The sequence below is a fragment of the Castor canadensis genome, chromosome 18 (genome assembly GCF_047511655.1).
Source record: "Castor canadensis chromosome 18, mCasCan1.hap1v2, whole genome shotgun sequence".
Lineage (NCBI taxonomy): Eukaryota > Metazoa > Chordata > Mammalia > Rodentia > Castoridae > Castor > Castor canadensis.
The window spans coordinates 40,265,702-40,284,918 of NC_133403.1; the positions used below are offsets into that span (position 1 = coordinate 40,265,702).

At 47.4% G+C, this 19,217-nt stretch overlaps 2 protein-coding genes across 3 annotated transcripts in view; one reads left to right on the top strand and one right to left on the bottom strand.

Annotated features, from left to right (window-relative positions):
* Nucleotides 1-2,128: 2,128 nt before the first annotated feature.
* Nucleotides 2,129-13,567, bottom strand: Hpd (4-hydroxyphenylpyruvate dioxygenase). 2 transcript variants are annotated; one of them, XM_020163674.2, is made up of 14 exons: nt 13,438-13,567; nt 13,299-13,325; nt 12,727-12,789; nt 12,326-12,430; nt 11,757-11,799; nt 11,528-11,610; nt 10,458-10,547; nt 8,357-8,460; nt 7,876-7,953; nt 6,625-6,787; nt 6,455-6,526; nt 5,047-5,169; nt 2,744-2,860; nt 2,129-2,654 (listed from the first exon to the last, which is right to left on the bottom strand). In XM_020163674.2, exons 1-14 carry the CDS (start codon nt 13,438-13,440, stop codon nt 2,544-2,546), a joined length of 1,182 nt encoding a protein of 393 aa, XP_020019263.1. In that variant the 5' UTR covers nt 13,441-13,567; the 3' UTR covers nt 2,129-2,543. The 2 variants fall into 2 exon arrangements, with proteins under 2 accessions (XP_020019263.1, XP_073917348.1); XM_074061247.1 differs by lacking the exon at nt 12,727-12,789 and having other exon boundaries at nt 13,438-13,558.
* Nucleotides 13,568-13,611: 44 nt separating this feature from the next.
* The window catches only part of Psmd9 (proteasome 26S subunit, non-ATPase 9), a 38,448-nt gene continuing 32,842 nt past the window's right edge, over nt 13,612-19,217 (top strand). Inside the window, exon 1 of the mRNA XM_074061253.1 lies at nt 13,612-13,770. Within this exon, the coding sequence (XP_073917354.1) occupies nt 13,666-13,770 (105 nt within the window). The 5' untranslated portion in view covers nt 13,612-13,665. The remainder of the gene's footprint in view (nt 13,771-19,217) is intronic.

Genomic DNA, 19,217 nt, shown 5'->3' on the forward strand with positions numbered 1-19,217 from the left:
TGCAAAGGCACTGAGACAGGCCTGCCTGATGGGCCTGGGGAATAGCAAGGAGGACAGTATGGTTGCAGCTGAGTGGGGAGTGGAGGACAGTGAAAAAAACAGAAGTCTGAGGGGTACTGGGGAAAGGAGTCAGGGTGGTGATAACACCAGACCTTGCAAGACAGCATAAGAGCAACCAAGGGGTTCAACCCAAGGCACATGGAGGAAGGGAACACATTCAAATCTGAGTGTTATCTACCTTGAATCTGTTCCTCCTGCCAGACTTTTCAACCTGGCACTTCTGTGGCATTTCTGTACCCTGCCTCACTCACCACGGCTTGCCTTGGACTACCTAATCCTTCCTCCACCTAATCTGCTGGTCCTTCCAGTCTTCAAATCCATCCGCCTCTCCCTCCGCCTCTCCTCCATCCCACTAAGTGAGTCCTCTCCTCGTTGGTTTTGCAGCAGGGGCCAAAAAGGGAGCTCCAATTTGAGATATCTGCATATTTGACAGAGATGGGAGAGGGAGGGGCCAGGCAGATTTGGGCAAGAGTCCCTCACTCAGGCTCCTCTCCAAGAATAAAAACAAAAATGCACACAGCATTGAGTGCCTGCCACTGTTTTAAACATCTACAGTGCTAGGAGACAGGGTGATTCTCATCCCTATTGAATGGATGAGGAAACTGAGGCACTGAGAGGTCAGGTAGCGTGCCCAAGATCATACAGCCAATGAGTGGATGCTCTGGATGTGATCAGGCAATCTGGTTCTCTAGTATGAGCTCAGCTGAAGGGAGATTGCTTTATCCAGAAAACAAACTGTTTAGCACCAGAGGCTTGCTACTGCATAGAAGGCAAGTCCAGAGTCAGCCCACTGATCTAAGAAGAACCAGAATCCTAGAATTTGTGTGTGAAATGTCCCAACTTTCTAAAATATTGACTTGAGTTTGTTTGAAACCCTACAGGTGAAATAAAAGCTATCTGTGAACCAGATTTGGCCCATAAACCACCAATTTGCAACCTTCTGGGTTATAGAATTTCCCTTCTTTGCATAAACCATGGGAGAATAGAGGGAGACATTTTTGCATGGCCTGGGGCCTGTTCCTCTTGGTTCTCTCCTGTGTTCTTTTGATCTCTGAAGTTCATGATCCTAGAAGCCCTGATTTTTTTCCCCCTAATCTGAAAAAAGAAAAACCCTTCAATGCTCATGATAACAACTCAGATTTTTTTTTTTTCCTTACACTGAGATTCACCTGTACCTGAATTCTGAGTGGACTCATATTCAGGGAGGGGAATTAAGTATTTAAAGCAGAAGGAAAAGAAGCCAAATTTGTCCTCATCCGCCTCCTCTTCTGTGTGTGTGTGTATGTTTGAACCCAGGTCCTCTCGCATGCTAGACATGTGCTCTACCCCTGAGCTACACTCTCGGCCCCTTCTTTCTGGTTTTGAAGAAATAATTTCTTTCGAAGGTTTTTGGGACCAGCAGCTCCTCTACCAATTGCCTCATTCTTTATTTAGCAAGGGTCATTCAAGCAAGTCACTTTCAAAAGGAGTCATTAGGTGGTGTGTGGGGGAGGGTTGCTGACTGCCAAGCTCAGGTGCAGAGTGGAAGCTGAGGGGCTCAGACCAGGAACCATGTCCTGTGGTTGCTCAGAAAGGATGCTGTCCTAAAGTCCCTTGGCCAATACTCTTCCCCTCTCACATTTCAGTTTGGGCTCTGGGTAACAAAATTGAGGACGGGTTTTTTTTTTTTTTGTGGGACTGAGGCTTGAACTCAGGGGCTCATGCTTGCAAAGCAGGTACTCTACCACTTGAGCCACACTTCCAGCCCTTTTTTGCTCTGGTTATTTTGGAGATGGGAGTCTCGAAAACTATTTGCACAGGCTGACCTCGAACTATGATCTTCCCTGTGATCTTCCCAATATCAGCCTCCCAAGTAATTAGGATTACAGACATGAGCCACCGGCACCTGGCCAGGACGAGTCATCTTTAGCGATCACAAACCACCAGTCAGGATGCTACCACGTTCCGTCCCACCTTTTCTCTTGCTGTTGCCTCTTCTTAGGATACTCTCTCCGGATTGTCCCATGTCTAGCTCGCAAATGTCACCTTCCCAGAGGGTTCTTCCATTGATCGAAACTAGACCCTCTCATTGCCACTCAATCTCATCACCTGCTTTATTAGTTGTAATAGTATCTACCACTCTGACACGATAATACACTCTTACCTTTTGAGTGTAAGTCCCCTGTCCCCCTGTTCGAGAAATCCTCCCCAAACCAGTCGGTCTCACTTAGCCAAACGCTTGCGCTGGAGCAGACGCCTCCAGGCAGCGCCGCGGCCCTGGTCTCCCCCTAGCGGCGAAGGGACGCCACTGCTCCTCGCCTGGAGCAAATGCCAGAGTGAGGAAGGCGGGAGCGAACAGGGGGCGTGGGGCGTGGTCATGAAAAGTGGGCGTGGCAGCGGGGCGGGGTCGAAATGGAGTGGCCAGTGGAAGAGGAGCTAACGCTCCTGACTGGCCAGGTGGGCGTGCCGCAGGCCTCGGGGCGTGGCCTGGAGATGGGCGGGGCCTACATGCCAGACACCATCCCGTTGGCCTCCAGGTCGGTGAGGTTGCCACGAAGGGCCTGCTCCTCCTCGAAAGCCTTGAACAGCGAGTTGAAGTTTCCGGCTCCAAAGCCCTGGAGCGGGAGAGAGCAGGTGAGCTGGAACCCAGAAAGCCGATCGTGCCACCTGCAGGCCCCCTAGGCCTGCGGGAGTCAGGCTGTACCTGGTGATTGTGGCGCTGAATGACTTCCAGGAAGAGCGTGGGCCGGTCCTGCATGGGTTTGGTGAAGATTTGCAGGAGGTAGCCTTTCTCGTCGTAGTCCACCAGGATTTTCAGCTCCTGGTCAGGAGACAGGGGGCTCCATTAGGACTCCATTAGGGGGAGGCTGGCCCGCCCTTCTAGCCTGGCATTTGAGATCCTTAAACAGTTCATAGGACCCCCGTACCCTCAAAGCCAAGACGCTTTTTTCTAGCAGTTTCAAGCCCCCTTCAAATACATCCCCAAATCGTCCTGTTACCACCCCAGTACCACAGTTCCTGCCGAAGCCACTACTAAGGCTTCTCCCTGCTTCCGCCCATAGCCATCAAATCAGATCGTTCACGGCATTCAGGGGAAATCGCAGCCTTCATATCTTGCTGGTGAGAATGTACAAAGTGCTTTGGAAAACAGCCTGGCAATTTCTCAAAAAGTTAAACATAGCCGGGCGCCGGGCGCTCACGCCTGTAATCCTAGCTACTCAGGAGGCAGAGATCAGGAGAATCGAGGTTCGAAGTTCCAGAGCAAATAGCTCTCGAGACCCTATCTCGAAAAATACCCATCACAAAAATGGGCTGGTGGAGTGACTCAAGGTGAAGGCCCTATGTTCAAACCCCAGTACCTCAAAAAAAAAAAAGTTAAAGTTTTCATGTGACCTAGCAATTCCACTCCTAGATATATACACAAGAGAAATGAGAACATATGTTCACACAAATGTTCATAAAGTACTTGTTCACAACAGCCCACAAATAGAAGCAACCTACATATCTACCAACTGATGAATAGATGAAATGGGATATTAGTCAGCCATAAAAAGGATGAAGTATTGACATGCTATGACATGGATGAATCTCAAAAACATCATGCTAAGAGAAAAAAAGTTACAACAAACCACGTTTTGTATGATTCCACTAATGTGAAATGTACAGAATAGGCAAATTTGTAACCAAAGGCAGAGCAGTGATTGTCTAGGGCTGTGGTAGGAGGGGAAGAAAGAAATGTAGGGAATGGGAGATGATAGCTAAGAGGATCAAAGTTTCTTTTGGGATGATGAAAATGTTCTAAGCTTGATTTTGATGCTGGTTGCACAACATAGCAAACAGCTAAGGTCCATTGAATTGTATACTTTTAAAGGTTAACATAAGATTGGCGTGGTGACTCACTCCTGTAATCCCAGCACTTGGGAGGCAGAGGTAGGAGGATCATGAGATCAGGGCCAGCCTGGGCTACATAGTGATACCCTGTCTCAAAAACAACAACACTTCCTATTATTGCTTATACTCTCTCTACAACAAAATTAGAGATAAGGGCAAAATAGTTTCTGCTGGGTATTGAGGGGGGGAGCGGGAGGGGGTGGAGTGGGTGGTAAGGGAGGGGGTGGGGGCAGGGGGGAGAAATAAACCAAGCCTTGTATGCACATATGAATAATAAAAGAAAAATGAAAAAAAAAAAAAAAAAAAACCAACAACAAAAGGCCCAAGGTTAACATATTTCATGTGATTTCTATGCTAATAAAGCTGTTAAGACAAAACCAAAGAACCCTCTACTGGTTTCTGGCCACAGAAGAGCAATATCCAAAGTCATAAATAATCCACAAGAAGAATCAGCCCCTGTCTACCTGTCTGATCTAGGTCAGGTGTCAAATGCTACCTTTCATCCATGCTGGCCTTCTTTCTGTTCCTCAGACACTTTGAGCACACTTCTGCCTCAGGACCTTTGCACCTTGCCATTCCCTCTACCAGAAATGCTCATTCTCTCGCCCTCCACCTGGTCAGGTCCCTCTCGTTAGATAGATTTCAATTAAAGCCACCTTCTCAGAGAAGCCTTCCCTGATCACTTTGTAATATAACCCTGGGATCAACTCTCTCTCTCTTTTTTTTTTTTTGACAGGGTCTTATTCTGTAGTCCAGGTTATACTGGAACTGACAATCCTCTCGTCTCAGCTACCTGGATGTTGGGATTACAGGCGTGAACTACTGCGATTGGTTTGCCTGGTTTAACTTTCTGCGTGGCACCAATACCCTCAATCAATCTTAATCGCTCTCTGTCTCTCTCTCTTCCCCTCCCTCCACCCCTTCCTCCTGCTCCCTTCACCCCTCCCTTCTTCTTCCCTCCCTCTCCAGAGTACAACCCTCATGCCAAGCGGGACCTGGTTTGGTTTTCCTTCTGCATCCCAATGTCTGCTGCAGGGTAGGCTTGGACAGTATGTGTGGGGACCAATGGAACTTAGGGCCCATGTTGACCCACCAAGGATCCCAGCTGGGTCTCACCTCCAGCACATCGATGTTCTCCTTCACCTGGATCTTGGCCAACTTGAGATTCTCCCGAAGCTGCTTGTAATACGTTGGTGGAACAGCCAAGAACTCCATGCCTCTCTCTCTTAAGTGGCGAATCTGTCCAGGAGCAGGATCAAGGTCAGCCTCTTTGTCCAAGCTTAGCACTAGCCAAGTGCAGCTGCTAGGTCTGGAGGAGACAGTGACTCTCCTGACTGCCAGGATGTGTGTGACTTCATCCCCTGTCTGAGCCCCTGCTCTCATTTATGGACACTTACTGTGTGTCTCTCTTTCTATGTATTGCCTCATTATATATCCATTTCACAGCTGGGGAAACTGAGGCATTAAATGATTAAGTATTCTCACCATAGTAGCCAAAGTGATTTTGTTAAAATACAAATCATGTTACTCCTCTGCTTACCCCATGGCGATGCCACATCTTGGAGTCAAATTGTAGGTTCTCTCTAGGGCCCTCACTATCTGTCCCCCATTCCTACCTTCTGACCTGTCTTCTACCTCTCTCCCTCACTCATTCTGATCCAGCCACACCAATTTCCTTGCTATTTCTGGAACCTTCCATGCACTCCCAGCTAATTTGGGTTCTTTGCTTCAGCTGTCCCTCATGCCTGAGGCACTTTCCCCATTTCCATAGGATTTTCCTTCCAATCCTTTGCATTCTCAAGTGTCTCTTTCTCCATGTGACCTTTCTTGATAACCCTACTTAAATGTGCTCTGTCCTCCACCCTTGCTCCCCCACTTCCCTGCTTTATTTTCTTCCAGGACTCTCACCATCACCTACATATTTTACTTATTGTCTCCATAAGGGCAAAATCCATTTGTTACCAATGTGTCTAGCTCATAGTAGATGCTCAATAAACACTCACTGAGTTAGTGAATAAATGACCTCACGGAGGTCGTGCAGTCAACTCAGGTTGCCCAGGATTGAATGGGACAGTCTAGGCTCTTGACCTTACAGAATAGGTAGGACCCAATCTCCCCCAGGGTTAGATTCACAAAGGGCATTTAATTTGTCTAAAATGACATAATAATCTTGTAGCCTAATAACCTTGTTCTCAAAATGAGGCAATTCTAGCCCAGAGAGGGCACCGAATCCCTCCAATTCATACAGCAAGGCACCAGCAGAACTGAGACTAGAATTCAGGCTTTCTTACATCCTGGAAACTGATTATTCTGCAGAGCCTGAACTGTCCTGCTGGGGTAGAGTAAGAATTGCCTACACATGAGTTGCAGGGATCAGGAAGTGTATGTGTGGGGCTCTCTGTCAACCCTCCAAGCCAGAGAAGGGGGGCCAGGACTGTCGCTGGCCCCCTCTTCCATTTTGCAGAGACTGTTCCTGGAGCTGAATGAAGGAGAGGGGGCTGAGGACCAGGAGTGGGTTTCTAACCGCTGCAATGATGTCTTGGGTCTTAAGAGCGATGTGCTGGACCCCAGCTCCTCCGTTATAGTCCACATATTCCTGAGAGAGGTAAACAAGGAGACCACTGTCATTTGTCACCCACATCCCTGCCCCTGTAAGAGCCATCAGCCCTCTTCCCCAGCCAGAGTAGGCCTCACCTGGATCTGGGACTTCTTCTTGCCTGGTGCTGGCTCATTAATGGGCATCTTGATGGACTCCTCATAGTTGGCCACCACGATGGAGCGCAGAGAGCTGTATTCTGTGTGCACCTGCGTGTCATCCACGGACCAGAAGCGGTGGAACTGCAGGTTTTTCAGGTACCTGCCAAGTGGCCACAGGACACATCCGATCTGAGTGCCAGCCTGGGACTGGTTTACCATCATTCCACATCCTCCTTCCAGCATGTGTGCCACACAGGAGACAGCGATCACATCACACACATCAGTACCTTTATTTCTTATTTTATTTTGTTTTATTTTATTTTATTCATATGTGCCATCAGTACCTTTATTATGACAATTTTGCTCCAGGTGGAAGGAACGTGTCTTGTAACAAAAGAAGTGAAGTGCTTTCAGGAAGGAATGCGCAGTGCTGCAGCTTGAATATGCTCTCATCAGTTGACATTTAATTGCCACTATGATGCCATTAAGAGAGGAGACCCTTACAGCTGGGCATCCATGGCCCACACCTGTAATCCTAACTACTCAGGAGGTAGAGGTCAGGAGGATCTAGGTTCGAAGCCAGCCCCGGGCAAATCGTTATTGAGACTCTATCTCAAAAATACCCTATGCAAAAAAACGCTGGTAGAGTGGTTCAAGTGGTAGAGCACCTGCCTGGCTAAGCATGAGGCCCTGAGTTCAAACTCCAGTACTACCAAAAAAAGAGAGGGGGGACCCTTAAGAGGTAATGAATTCAGGAAAGCTCTGCCCCCATGAATGAATTGTTATTATGGTGTTTTGTTGTTGTTGTTTGGGTTTGTTTATTTGTTTGTTGGGAGTTTCTTTGGAGCCGGTCTGGCTGTGTAGCCCAGGATAACCTTGAACTTGCCCTCCTCCTGCCTCAGTCCCTTGAGTGCTAGGATTACGTCACCAAGCCACGCCTCAAAATGGATTGGTTCTCGCGGGACTAAGCTAGTTCACGCGAGAGTTGGTTTATTATAAAAGTGAGTTTGGCCCTATTCTAACCCATCTCTCTGCTGTTGTATTGTGGGGAAGAAAGGCAAAGGCAGGTAGAGCTAGACTTCCTTCAAGGCTGGCTGCACTGTGACACCCTCACGTTTCCTCAGAGGAAATTCAGCCTCAAAATCTCTAGTCTTCATGGTGACAGTTTTTCAGTGAATAAGTGAATCAAGGGGGTGGATCTGCCCCCTGCGGTGACAGAAAGATAGACTGTGGGAGAAATGGGCTCACCATTCCGAGGCAGACACCATCTCCTGATCAGGCTGATTTCCCACGATGTGATCGATAATCTCAAGGTTGCAGTTGGGCCTAGGAAAAGAAAAGGGGCTGGGGGTGAGAAGAAGGCTGGCCCTCAAATCTCTCCCTTCCCCCTCACCCTCCAATAATAATAATAGCTCAGACTTCTGTAGCTCTTCATGTGCGTCAGTCCATTTATTTTGTTAGCTCAGTTAGGAGCCTCGTTTTACAGATGAAGAAATAGCAAAAAGAAATGGAGTGGCCTGTCCAAGATTAAGTGGCTACAAAGTGATCGAGCTGGGTTGTGAACCCAGGCAGCTCAACTGTTTGCTACCTCTTAGTGTCACCTCTTTGAAGCCCCCTCTGGGTGCACGCAAGCAGCCTCCAGATGCTCCACCCCACTAGATGAGACCAGTCTACGTGGAGGAGAGTGGACATGGCTTTCCACCCCTCTCCTGTACAGAGGGACACTCACAGCTTGGAAAGGAGAGGGTCCTTGAATGTTGGGGCCTCAAATCCAGGTAAGAACCGGCCGGTGTAGTTCATCTTCTCCACGAGGGTGTGTGTGGTGTCCCCATACTGCGAGTGGGAAGCAACTTGGCTCAGCTCCTGAGCACCCATCCCACCGAGTTTGGGCTCTTTCATGGTGCCTATACAGCCCTGGGTTCCAACGCCAGTCTGACCCTAACTTGTGTGTGATCCTGGGCCAGTCAACTTCCCATTTATTTATTTTTTACCTACTTACTTATTTATTAATTTATTTATGGTGATACTGGGGTTGAACTCAGGGCCTCATGCTTACTAGGCAGGAGCTCTTCTACTTAAGCCACTCTGCCAGGAGTGTCTGCACAGGGCCAGCAGCTCTTTGAGGGCAAGGACGCTTGGTTTTTTTGTTTGTTTGTTCATTTGTTTGTTTTTGTATTGGAAATTGAACTCAGGGTCTTGGCTAGGCAACTGCTATACCACTTGAGCCACATTCCCAGTCCCAGGGATGCTGTTTTGCTCATCATGGTATTCCTGGAATCTGTTGCAGTGCCTGGCACATAGTATGTGCTCAATAAACTTGTGTTGACTAGCCAGACACGGCATGCATGTCTCAGCACTCAGGAGACTGAGACAAGAGGATCACAAGTTCAAGGCAAGCCTGGGTTATATAGCAAGACCCTGTCTCAAAAAAACAAAACAAAGCAAGGCACTGGTGGCTCACCTCTTAAATCTTAGCTACTTGGGGTGCTGAGATTCAGAGGATCATGGTTTGAGGTCAGTGTGTGAGGAGTTCATGAAATCCTATTTCAACCAATAGCTGGGTGCAGTGGTGTGCACCTGTCATCCCAATGTCATCCCAAGCTTTGTGGAAGACTGAGGTTGGGAGGATTGTGGTTCCAGGCCAGTCTGGGTGAAAAAGTTTGAGAGTCCACGCCTGTCATCCTAGCAATGCTGGAAGTGTAAATAGGAGGATCTGGGGTCCAGCTTGGCTTGGGCAAAAAGAAGCAAGACCCTATCTCCAAAATAACCAGAGCATAAAGGGCTGGAGATGTGACCAAGTGGTAGAGTGCCTGCCCAGCAAGTGCAAATTCCTGAGTTTAAATTCTAGTACCACCAAAAAATATAAATAAAAAGGCAATAATAAAAAAAGAAAAACAAACAAACAAACCTGTGTTGACCAAATGAAAAATAGGTGAAGACATTGGATCAAATTATATTGAAAGACTCTTTTAACTGTCTTAGCAATCTTATTTTATTTTTTTTCTTTTTGGTGGGATTGGGGTTTGAACTCAGGGCCTCACATTTACTTACAGGCATTCTTAGTACTTGAGCTACTCCACGAGGCCTTTTTTATGATAAGTTTTTTGGAATGGGGTCTTGTGAACTATTTGCCCAAAGCTGGCTTCAAACAATCCTCCTGACCTCTGCCTCCTGAGTACCTAGGATTACAGGCATGAGCCACCAGTGCCCAGCTGTTTTAGCAAAAATCTTTACATTTTATTTAATCTTGGAGGTAGGACCTAAGATTGTCTCAATCTTTCGGTAACACAGGTGCTCTGCAGAATTAGTCATCTTTGCTCAGTGTGTACTGGAGTATGACATGTGCTGCTCTTCTAAGTGTTGTACAGGAATGATCCTCATAACTGCCCTAGAAGGGGCTCTAGCTGAAGAAACAGGCACAGACAGGTTTCATAGTGTGTTCCAGGTCACACAGATAGTCCAGTTCTGGTCCTTGCTCATTTCAGCAGAGCCACAGAGATGGCATGTGGTTTGCCCAAAGACACAGAGCTAGTGTAGGATATGTCTTTTCCTAACCCCACCCTGTCCGTTTGTCCTTTTGTCAAAGCCCCTGAACAAAGCTTACACCTCTCTGCTGTCATCTTCTATTGGGAGAAAGAGAACCCCCGGAGGAATGACCGGTAGCTCCCGGAAGTTCCTTCACACTGTCCAAGCATTAGAGGAGGTTGGACTTGAAGGAGGAAGTCTACGCTCTGAGGCACATGGGTGGGATGGTATAATGGGCTGAGTTTGGGGTCCTGGCATCTCAGTGGCTCCTGACAGCAGGAGTGGGAGCACTAAAGTTAACTCACCGTCTGCAGCACAGCAAACTTCACCTTCCCAAACTTGTCTTGCTCCACCCAGGGCTCCTGCACGATTTTGGCACCCCGTTCTCGAGCTTTCTGAAAAGGACATGGGGTGGGGGAAGTAGTGAGGGGTGGAGCCTCCTGGAGCCCTTGCCTGCTGCTCCTGCTGGATGGCCTTCTGTATGGCTCTGACTTAAGCAGGAATCCCAGCCAGCTTCACTGTTCCCCCACCTCCCATACCCAAGCCTCGTGCCCATTTGGCAGGTAGTGAAACAGACCCAGGCTCAGAGCTGGGCTATGGGGAAACAAACCAGGTGGGGGCAGGGGACTGTCATGCCTCTGCTAATTCACTCTGTGGCCCATCCCCTGTCCAGTCCTCAGTTTCCCTCTCTATAAAAAGAGTGGCTAGATAAGAAGAATATGAGTTGACGCTGAGTGTCTACTGTGTATCAGACCCTGTGCCAAGTGCTTTGAATGCTGGGTTCATGCATTTATTTAGCAAAACCTTACTGCACACCAATGTTTATATCACATGCTAGGCACTGTCTGAGGGATTAACCTCTTCAGTCCTCACAGCACCATTGTACAGAAGGTACTAACTATCATCTATAGGTGAGGAAACTCAAGCACCGAGAAGTTAAATCTTTCTTAGTCACAGAGCATAAGATTCAGACCTAGTCAGTCTGGCTCTAAATCCACTCTCTGAACCTCTAAAAATACCTTTTTTTTTCCCTTAGTGCTGGGCAACTAATCCAGGGTTTCCCTCTTTGTAGGCAAGTGCTCTACTACTGAGCCCCACCCCCAGCCCCTAAAACACCTCGAGGACGGTATTCGGCTCTGTTGTGTTCCAAAATATTATGCAGTTCATTTCCTTTTACAACCACTCCATGAGGCAGGTGCTGTGATTATCCCCATTTCATAGATATGGAAACCTAAGGCTCAAAGTGAGGACACACCGTTAGTATGGGGTGAGGCACCTGTCACTGGAACTCAGGTGTGTGTACACCAATATCCAACCGTGACCAATGGGATCCCTGTGGCAGAGACTTACTGCATCTGTTCCCGTGTGTTCTCACCTGCACGATGTAGTCACAATCTTCTACCTCAAATGCGATATCCTTCACTCCATCACCATGTTTCACCAAGTGATCGCCCATCTCTATGACCGGGAGGGGGATGCTGGCTCTGAGCTTTCTGGGTTCCCAGCTCCTTCTGGGCTCAGCCCCTCTTATGCATCATTTCCACCCTCACCCTGAACCCTGACCCTACTTGAAAAGCCTTGTTGCCACCCCCTGGGCCCCTCACCTTTGTTCCAGGGATTGAGTGCAGAGGAGAGGACAAACACGATCTAAAATGTAGAGAAGGGACTGTAGCTGATGGCTCAGTGGAGCATGGAGAGGTGCACTCCTCCTGTCCTCCCTGTCCTGCCCATCCTAACACCCCGATGGAGCACAAGGTCCCTGCCATGCAAGACTACTGGACCATGCATTCTAGCACCTTCTCTGTCTTAGCTTTCTCCACTGGTGCTGAGGGCTTTTTCCTGTGTCTACCCAACCCTAGGTCCTGAGAAGAGTACTCTGGGGACCCTGTGGACCAGGGCACTGGTTAAACTCCCTGCTCTGAAGTCCCAGGTCTCCTGACCTTCATTCTGGCCTGCATTGGGCCAGACTGAAAAAGATCAGAGCTAGGAAAGTCCCTGCTGCTTAGTGGTATCAAGATGCCTGGTGCATGGGCCAACAGGGCATCTTGATACCATTGAACAATAAATGCATCCTAGAACTGGCTAGGCCTAGCCATCCTAAAACCAGAGTTCAGCACATGAGGGGCCAGATGAACCAAGACCCAGGGAGTTTTCGGAGGGAGGGGAGACTCACCTTCCCCTGCTTGATCACATGGCTGACCACCTCCCGGGAACCCGTCTCCAGGCCCTTGTAGGCAAGTGGTTCAAAGCCCATCTTGCTGCAGTAGAATGAGGCAGCCTGAATGACATAGTGGCAGTAGGATTCAGGAAGGTAAAGAACCTGGCCTGGGGGATCTTAGAAGGGAGCCCCAGGTACAGAAATCCTCCTGGGAGAGCAGGCTGCTCTTGGGCACATTCTGCCCTCAGATTTCCCGCTAGGGTCTATGGCCCTGGTTATGTAATCCAGAGTGTCTGGTTCCAAAATGGCCCTGACCCTCCCCTCCAGGAAGCCAATCCCAGAACCTGCTGGGGCCTGGCCTCATCCAGGAGGCCCGCTGGCTTGTCCCTTGCCCATCCAGCACCTCACTCTTCTACCTGCTTGGCGTTGCCAACCCAGAATGTCACAGAGTGGAAGTGGAGGAAACGGCCTTTCTCGGGCTGCAGGAGGGAGGAGGGGTGAGGTTGAGACCCTGGAAGTAGGTCTAGAAAAGTGCAAGTAGACCTGTGTCCTCTTGCCACCTCTCGTCCCAGCCTTTGCCCCAGAAACTAGGAGAAGCTGAATCCCACACAGACTTGTCTAGCTTCACAAGATGTTTCTCGTTGTAGAAACTGAGCCCTTTTGGGGTTCAGGATTGGGAAGTCCCTGCAGGAGGTCTGCTTGGGTTTCACAGAAGGAAAATAGCCATATGCTGGAGCAGCATGGATTTAAGGTAGACCTCAGAAAGAACTTCCAGGCAGGATTAAGAGATCAGCAGGTATTTAAGAGGACAGAGTTTCTCAGGAGGGTGAAGTTGAGTTCAGCTCAGTCTGGAAGAGTAGGGGAGAACCTGTGGGTATATACATGGACATTGCACACCCAGTCCTTATTCATCTTCTGCTCTATTGACATCCCAGTCTTCCTGCTCCTTGACCCTTCCAGACCCAGGCCCCACATTTCCCCTCCTTACCTTTTGTCCTTTGTCACTGTAAGTCGTCTAAGGAGAAAGAAAAGGACAGTGAGAGGCTCTGACACAAAGCACTTCTGGAATTCTTACCACAGATTGGCACACTTAGGGGAGACCACCATGGCCCCGGGTAGACCCTTACCATGGTTGATCTTGGTCAAACTTCTTGCCAGGAAGACTGGACAAGAGGCCTGGGGAGTGCTGGACAGAAGTATTTACCACTAGGCTGGGCGGGGCCTGCCCCTGACCTGGCCTTCCTGGGGGAGGGGAGCTGAGCTGAGCTAACCCTGACAGGTCCTAGGCCTGGGAGACTCTGAGCCAACTGTGGCCTCTTAGGACAGACCAATACTGCTAGGCCCAGAGAGGGGGAATGACTTGCCCTGGTCCACCAGCCAGTGAGGGCAGAGCCAGGGGAAGAAACCAAGGGCACATTCTCTCCAGGACCATGGCTTATACTGTGATCTTTGCCATCCAGGTCAGTGTAAGCACAGTGGTAACTGTGGCATTCTTAGTGAAGTGAATTTGTGGGGTAATTGAGGGCTGGTCTTGGAACCCTGTTTGAAGAACAAATGTAGATCAAATTTAAGATAAAAAGATTGTGTTCCATAGTGGTTAGAGGTGTGGGTGCAGGAGTTTGCATCCTGACTGTGCTACACACCGTGAGTAGAGAAAGCCAGCAGCCCCCTGAGTCTCAGTTTCCCCATGTGTAAGAGGACAGTGATAGTATGGTGGGAAATTCCACGAGATAATGCATACATCTTGGGGGGAGGGGCAGCACACAGTATGGTTTCTGCTACTGCTGGGTATGACTTACTATGTTTTCTGAGGACTTGGGGGGCTCTGGTGGAGACTTGGCAGCCTTGGTATTGTTATAGCCTGAATATTAAAACAGAGGTTATGATTTTGCCTCTGTCCCAAGGCCCAGTACCTACAGAGCACTGGGAAAGTAGAGCTGGTGGCTTTGGGGGATGAAGGCCCAGGGTTCTCCTTGGCATTCTCTACCCAAATCCTCAGGTCTTGCTTTCCTCCAGATGGAGTGGTGACTGCTGGCCTTTACTGAGGGCTCCAGGGCTGCCCCCTGGTTCTGGCTCCACATCACTCCTGAGAAACTCTTTTCACTGCATTGGCAGTGTTCAGCAACGGTAGGATGAGGGCTCAGGACAGAAAGTTCCCCAGGCCATGCCATTGGCGAGTGGCAGAGTAGAACTGGAAATGTGAGCCAGGCTTTTCTAACTCTAGGTGCAACACTAAATTGCTGTATTTCCCTCTGTACAAGTGGGGAATATTGATATACCTGCAGACCTGTGGGAGATACTGAGGCCCGGAAAGGTGGATACCTGTCCCTCAGGTCTCAGAGCTGGTGGGAGCAGAGATCCAAATTCTAACCTATTTGATTCTGAAGTTGGATCTTCCCCATTCATCTAGATACCTCCCTTCTATTTACCAGATGATTCTGGCTAGGTGGTCCCACCTCTTCATTCTGCCCTTTCTGAATGGCTCTCTGGTCTTCCCCACCATGGTGTGCCTCAGCAGTCTGAGTTTTGTTTCCACCTGAGAGGACTGGATTGTGTCAAAGGCTCAGAAGGTTCCATTGGGTGAGAAGGGCTAGGTACAGTCCACCCATCCCCCAGGCCAAACAGGAACATCTTGTCCCTTGCTTGCCGTGGTCAGCTCAAACCCCCACTCCTGAAGCCTGGCCTGGTTTATATCCTGGTGAATGTTTACTGAATCCAGCAATCATGTCATTAGCAGCTTGGAGGTCCGAAGGCTGGAGTGCTAGGTGTCCAGTTCACTTGGGCAGGGGTGGTGACTTTGTCCCTCCTCTCCTCTGGACTTTGCTTCTAGAAACATCGTGGGTCTCACTTACATTCTGGACTGAGATGGAAGGGTCCACTTCCGTCTGTGGACAGGGCCTGCAGAGCCCAGACCCTGTAGTGTGGTCCCTCCCTGATGCCACCTGCTCAGGCTGGGCTCATTTGGGTTACACATTAGCAGTGGTTATGGAGGTGTGGCTTAAGTGGTAGAGTGCTTGCTTTGAAAGCATGAAGCCCTGAGTTCAAATTCCAGTCCCATTAAAAAAAAAAAAAGAAAGAAAAGGGGTTAGCAGTGGCTGTATATGACCATTGCTGCTCTTTGTGCACAGCCTCTGCTAGGAAGTGGGTTCCAGAGGCTTTGTTCAAGGAGCCCCCTATTCAGATGGGCCCCTCCTATATCAGGTCCCAGGGCGTAGAAAAGAGTTCCCATAACACACCTTAGGGTGCAAGTTGGGCCTAGGTTGGCATCCAGGAACTGGGTTTCAGGAAGGTTCCTACCATTCTCAGTGCAGGACTGGGGGTATAGCACAGTAGTAGAGCACTTGCCTAGAATGTAAAATCCCCAGCATCACCAGCACTGAAAAAAAAAAAAAAAAAAGGAAGAAAAAGAAACTTTCCATGTAGTGATAGAGAAAGAGTTCCAAGATATTTTGTCTTTTTTTTTTTTAAAGGTGCAGAACAGAATATGTGACAAGTTACCATTTGTGTTTAAAAAAAAAAACAACCCACTGTTTACGGATGGTTTTAATTTTGCTCTTGCAGTTGATTTGAATTTTCCATAGTGCAGAGTATGCCAGCAATTCTCAGCTACTTGATGGAGTTTAAATAAAGACTCCATTCAGCTTTGCCATTTGGAATCATCTGTTTTTTCCAGCATCCCAGGCCTAGCGACTTGAGAGTTTGTTTCTTTCTCAGCACATCTAATTGCCTTTCCTGCTTCTGCACCAAATCATATTTCCATGATTTTCATCATAATTTACATGATTTACAATTTTGTAAATATGGCTTGGGGGGGGTGGCTCATGCTAATTAAAGTATAATTTACATAGATTGAAGTTTCCTTTTTTTTGACAGCAGTAGGGCTTTGAACTCAGGGCTTTGTGCTTGCTAGGGCCAAGTGCTCTATCACTTAAGCCACACCCCCAGCAGAAAGGTGTTCCTTTCAGTGTGCAGCTCTGTGAACTTTGAAAACATAGTTGTGTAACTATCACCTCAGTCAAGATAGCAACAATTCCGTGACCCCAAAATGTACTCACCCACCTTTGCACTCCCTTCCTCCTCAATTCCCACCCTCATCAACCACTCATCTATGTTCTGACCTATAATTTTGCCCTTTACAGAAGGTCATATAAGTGGATTAGAAGTATGTAGTCTTTCTTTCTTTTTTTTTGTCTTTTTTGGTGCTGGGATCGAACCCAGGGCTTCGCGCATGCTAGGCAAGCGCTGTGCCATGGAGCTACATCCCAGCCCCAGCAGTACATAGTCTCATGACTCTTTTGTTTGTTTGTTTGTTTTGGTACTGGGATTTAAACTCAGGGCTTTGTGTTTGCAAGGCAGGCATTCTACCACTTGAACCACACTTCCAGCTGGTCTGTTTTTTTGCTTTTTTTTTTAATTCAACTTAATACATTTGGGATTCATTCTGTATGTATTATACGCAAACCCTCATTTTTGTTTTTCATTTGTTTTGTTTTGGTTGGTTGCTTTTATGATGCTGGGATTGAACCCAGGTTCTTATGCATGCTAAGCAAGTGCTCTATCAGTTTGAGGAACTGCCAAAGTTTTCCACAAAGACTACATCACTTAAAACCTAACCACTGGGCTGGAGGTTTGGTTTAAGAAGTAGAGCACCTCCCTAGCAAGCACGAAGCCCTAAATTAAAACCCCTGTACCACACGTACCACTGAGCTCCATGCTCAGCCCTGGACACTGCTTTCTTTTCCTGTTAAGCACTATCTCATTGTGTAAGGGTACCAGGGTGTGTTAATACTGTATACTCACTTTTTGATAGTCAGCCTTTTGAAATATTCAGGAAGAGGCAGTCTTCCTGAAGTCCTCCTTCCTGAGTCTTCGTTACAAGATGGAATATCGAATTAGACGGGTAGACAGCAGAAGCAGGGCAACTTCATCGTAAAGAGAAACAGCTAAAATATGTTGTGTGGAAGTAGGGAGTAGAAAGGGGGCAATGACTGTGTTGGAAAGTTCTCATTCTTCCTAAAGAGATGCAAATGAGTAGGTAAGTTTGGAAAACAGAACCGGACCTCTCAGAAAAGGAAAAAGGTCAATGGCAAGAAGGGAGGGAAGCAATTCTTGTTCTTTTCTGCAGTGCTGGGGATTGAACCCAGAGCTTCTCCATGTGCTAGGCAAGCTACATTCCCAGCCCAGCAGTTGTATTTCTTAAAGTCTTTCTGGTGGATAGAGACTAGTGGGATCACAGAGAGGAGTATTTTGGGGGCCTAGGGACATCCTTGATCTGGGTGCTCATTATACACTTTGTATAGCCACTGTGTGAAAGTTAATTGATTTTTTTTTCTGTTACCAAATCCAGTTTATTGTATTTATTGAAAAAAATCTTACGACCTTGAGTTGTCTAAAAAGGAGGTTAAAAGATGCAGTCTTTTGCATTGTGAGAGTTAATTGAATGTGTGCATCTAAGATCTGTGTACTTCCAGAATGGATGTTATATTCCCACAAAACGAATATTTCTTTTTTATTATGCTGTAATACACATAACCTAAATTTTACCATTAGAGACATTTAGTACATTCATAGTGTTGTGCAATCCATCAACAACACTATCTGCCTCCAGATTATCATTACCCCAAAAGAAACCCACACCCCCTAGATGTCACCTTCCTGTTTCCCCTTCTCCCCTTGCCCCTGCCACCTGCTAATCTATTTTTTCTCCTCTATAGATTTGGCTATTTGGGATTACTTCATATAAATAGAATCATACAGTGTTTTCTTTTGTACCTGGCTCTTTCACTTAGCATAATGTTTTCAAGATTCACCCATATTGTGACCTGTATCAGACCTCCTGCCTTTTTATAGTGGAATCCTCCATTAGTATAAGCATACTACATTTTTTGTCTTGCACTTGCTTGGCAAGTGCTCTGCCACTTGGGCCATGCCCCAGTCCTTTATATACGACATTTTATTCATCCGTTGTCATCAGTTAGTGAACACTTGCATTGTCTGCTTTTTGACTGCTGTGAATAATGCTGCTTGAATGTTTGTGCACGAGTTTTCTGTGGGCATGTGTTTTTGTTTCTCTTGGGTGTGTACCTAGGAGTAGAATCGCTGGGCCATATAGTAACTCTATATTTAATGCTTTGAGGAACTGCCACAGTGTTTTCCACAATGGATGAACCATTTTATTCTCCACTGTCAATGACCCAATTGCAAGTGTTCCAGTTTCTCCACATCCTCACCAACACTTGTTAGTGCTGGCGTCTTTGTCATCCTAGTCACCCCATCTCCCACTGAAGTGGCATCTCACTGTGGTTTTTGATTTGCATCTCTCTAGTGGCTAATATTGTTGAGCGTCTTTATGTACTTACCATTTTCATGCTCTGGCGAAACGTCTACAGATATTCCTCAACTTAGGATAGGGTTATGCCACACTAAACTCATTGTATTAGAAAATATCCAGAGTAAAAAAATGTGTTTAACACGCCTAATCTACTGAACCTTGTAGCTTAGCCTCACCTACCTCAACTGTGCTCAGAACACTTACACTAGCCTACAGTTAAGACAGTACTGTGTCACACAAAGCCAATTCATAAAGTGCTGGAAGGTCATACTGGAAGTGAAAATCAGAATGGCTGCCTGAGTACATTTCCACACATTGTAAAGTCAAACAATCTTCAGTCAAACCACTTATCTACATTTATATCCTTTGCTTATCTTTTCCTTGGATTATGTGTCTTTTTCTTACTGACTGGTAAGAGTTCTTAGTATATTCTGGATACAAGCCTCTTATCAGATATTCAGTTTGTGAGTCATTTTTGTCCATTATGTGTGTTGCCTTTTCACTTTTGTTTGTTTGTTTGTTGAAGATATGTCTCCCTATGGCAGTCCTTCCTCTGCCTCCTGAGTTTTGGGATTA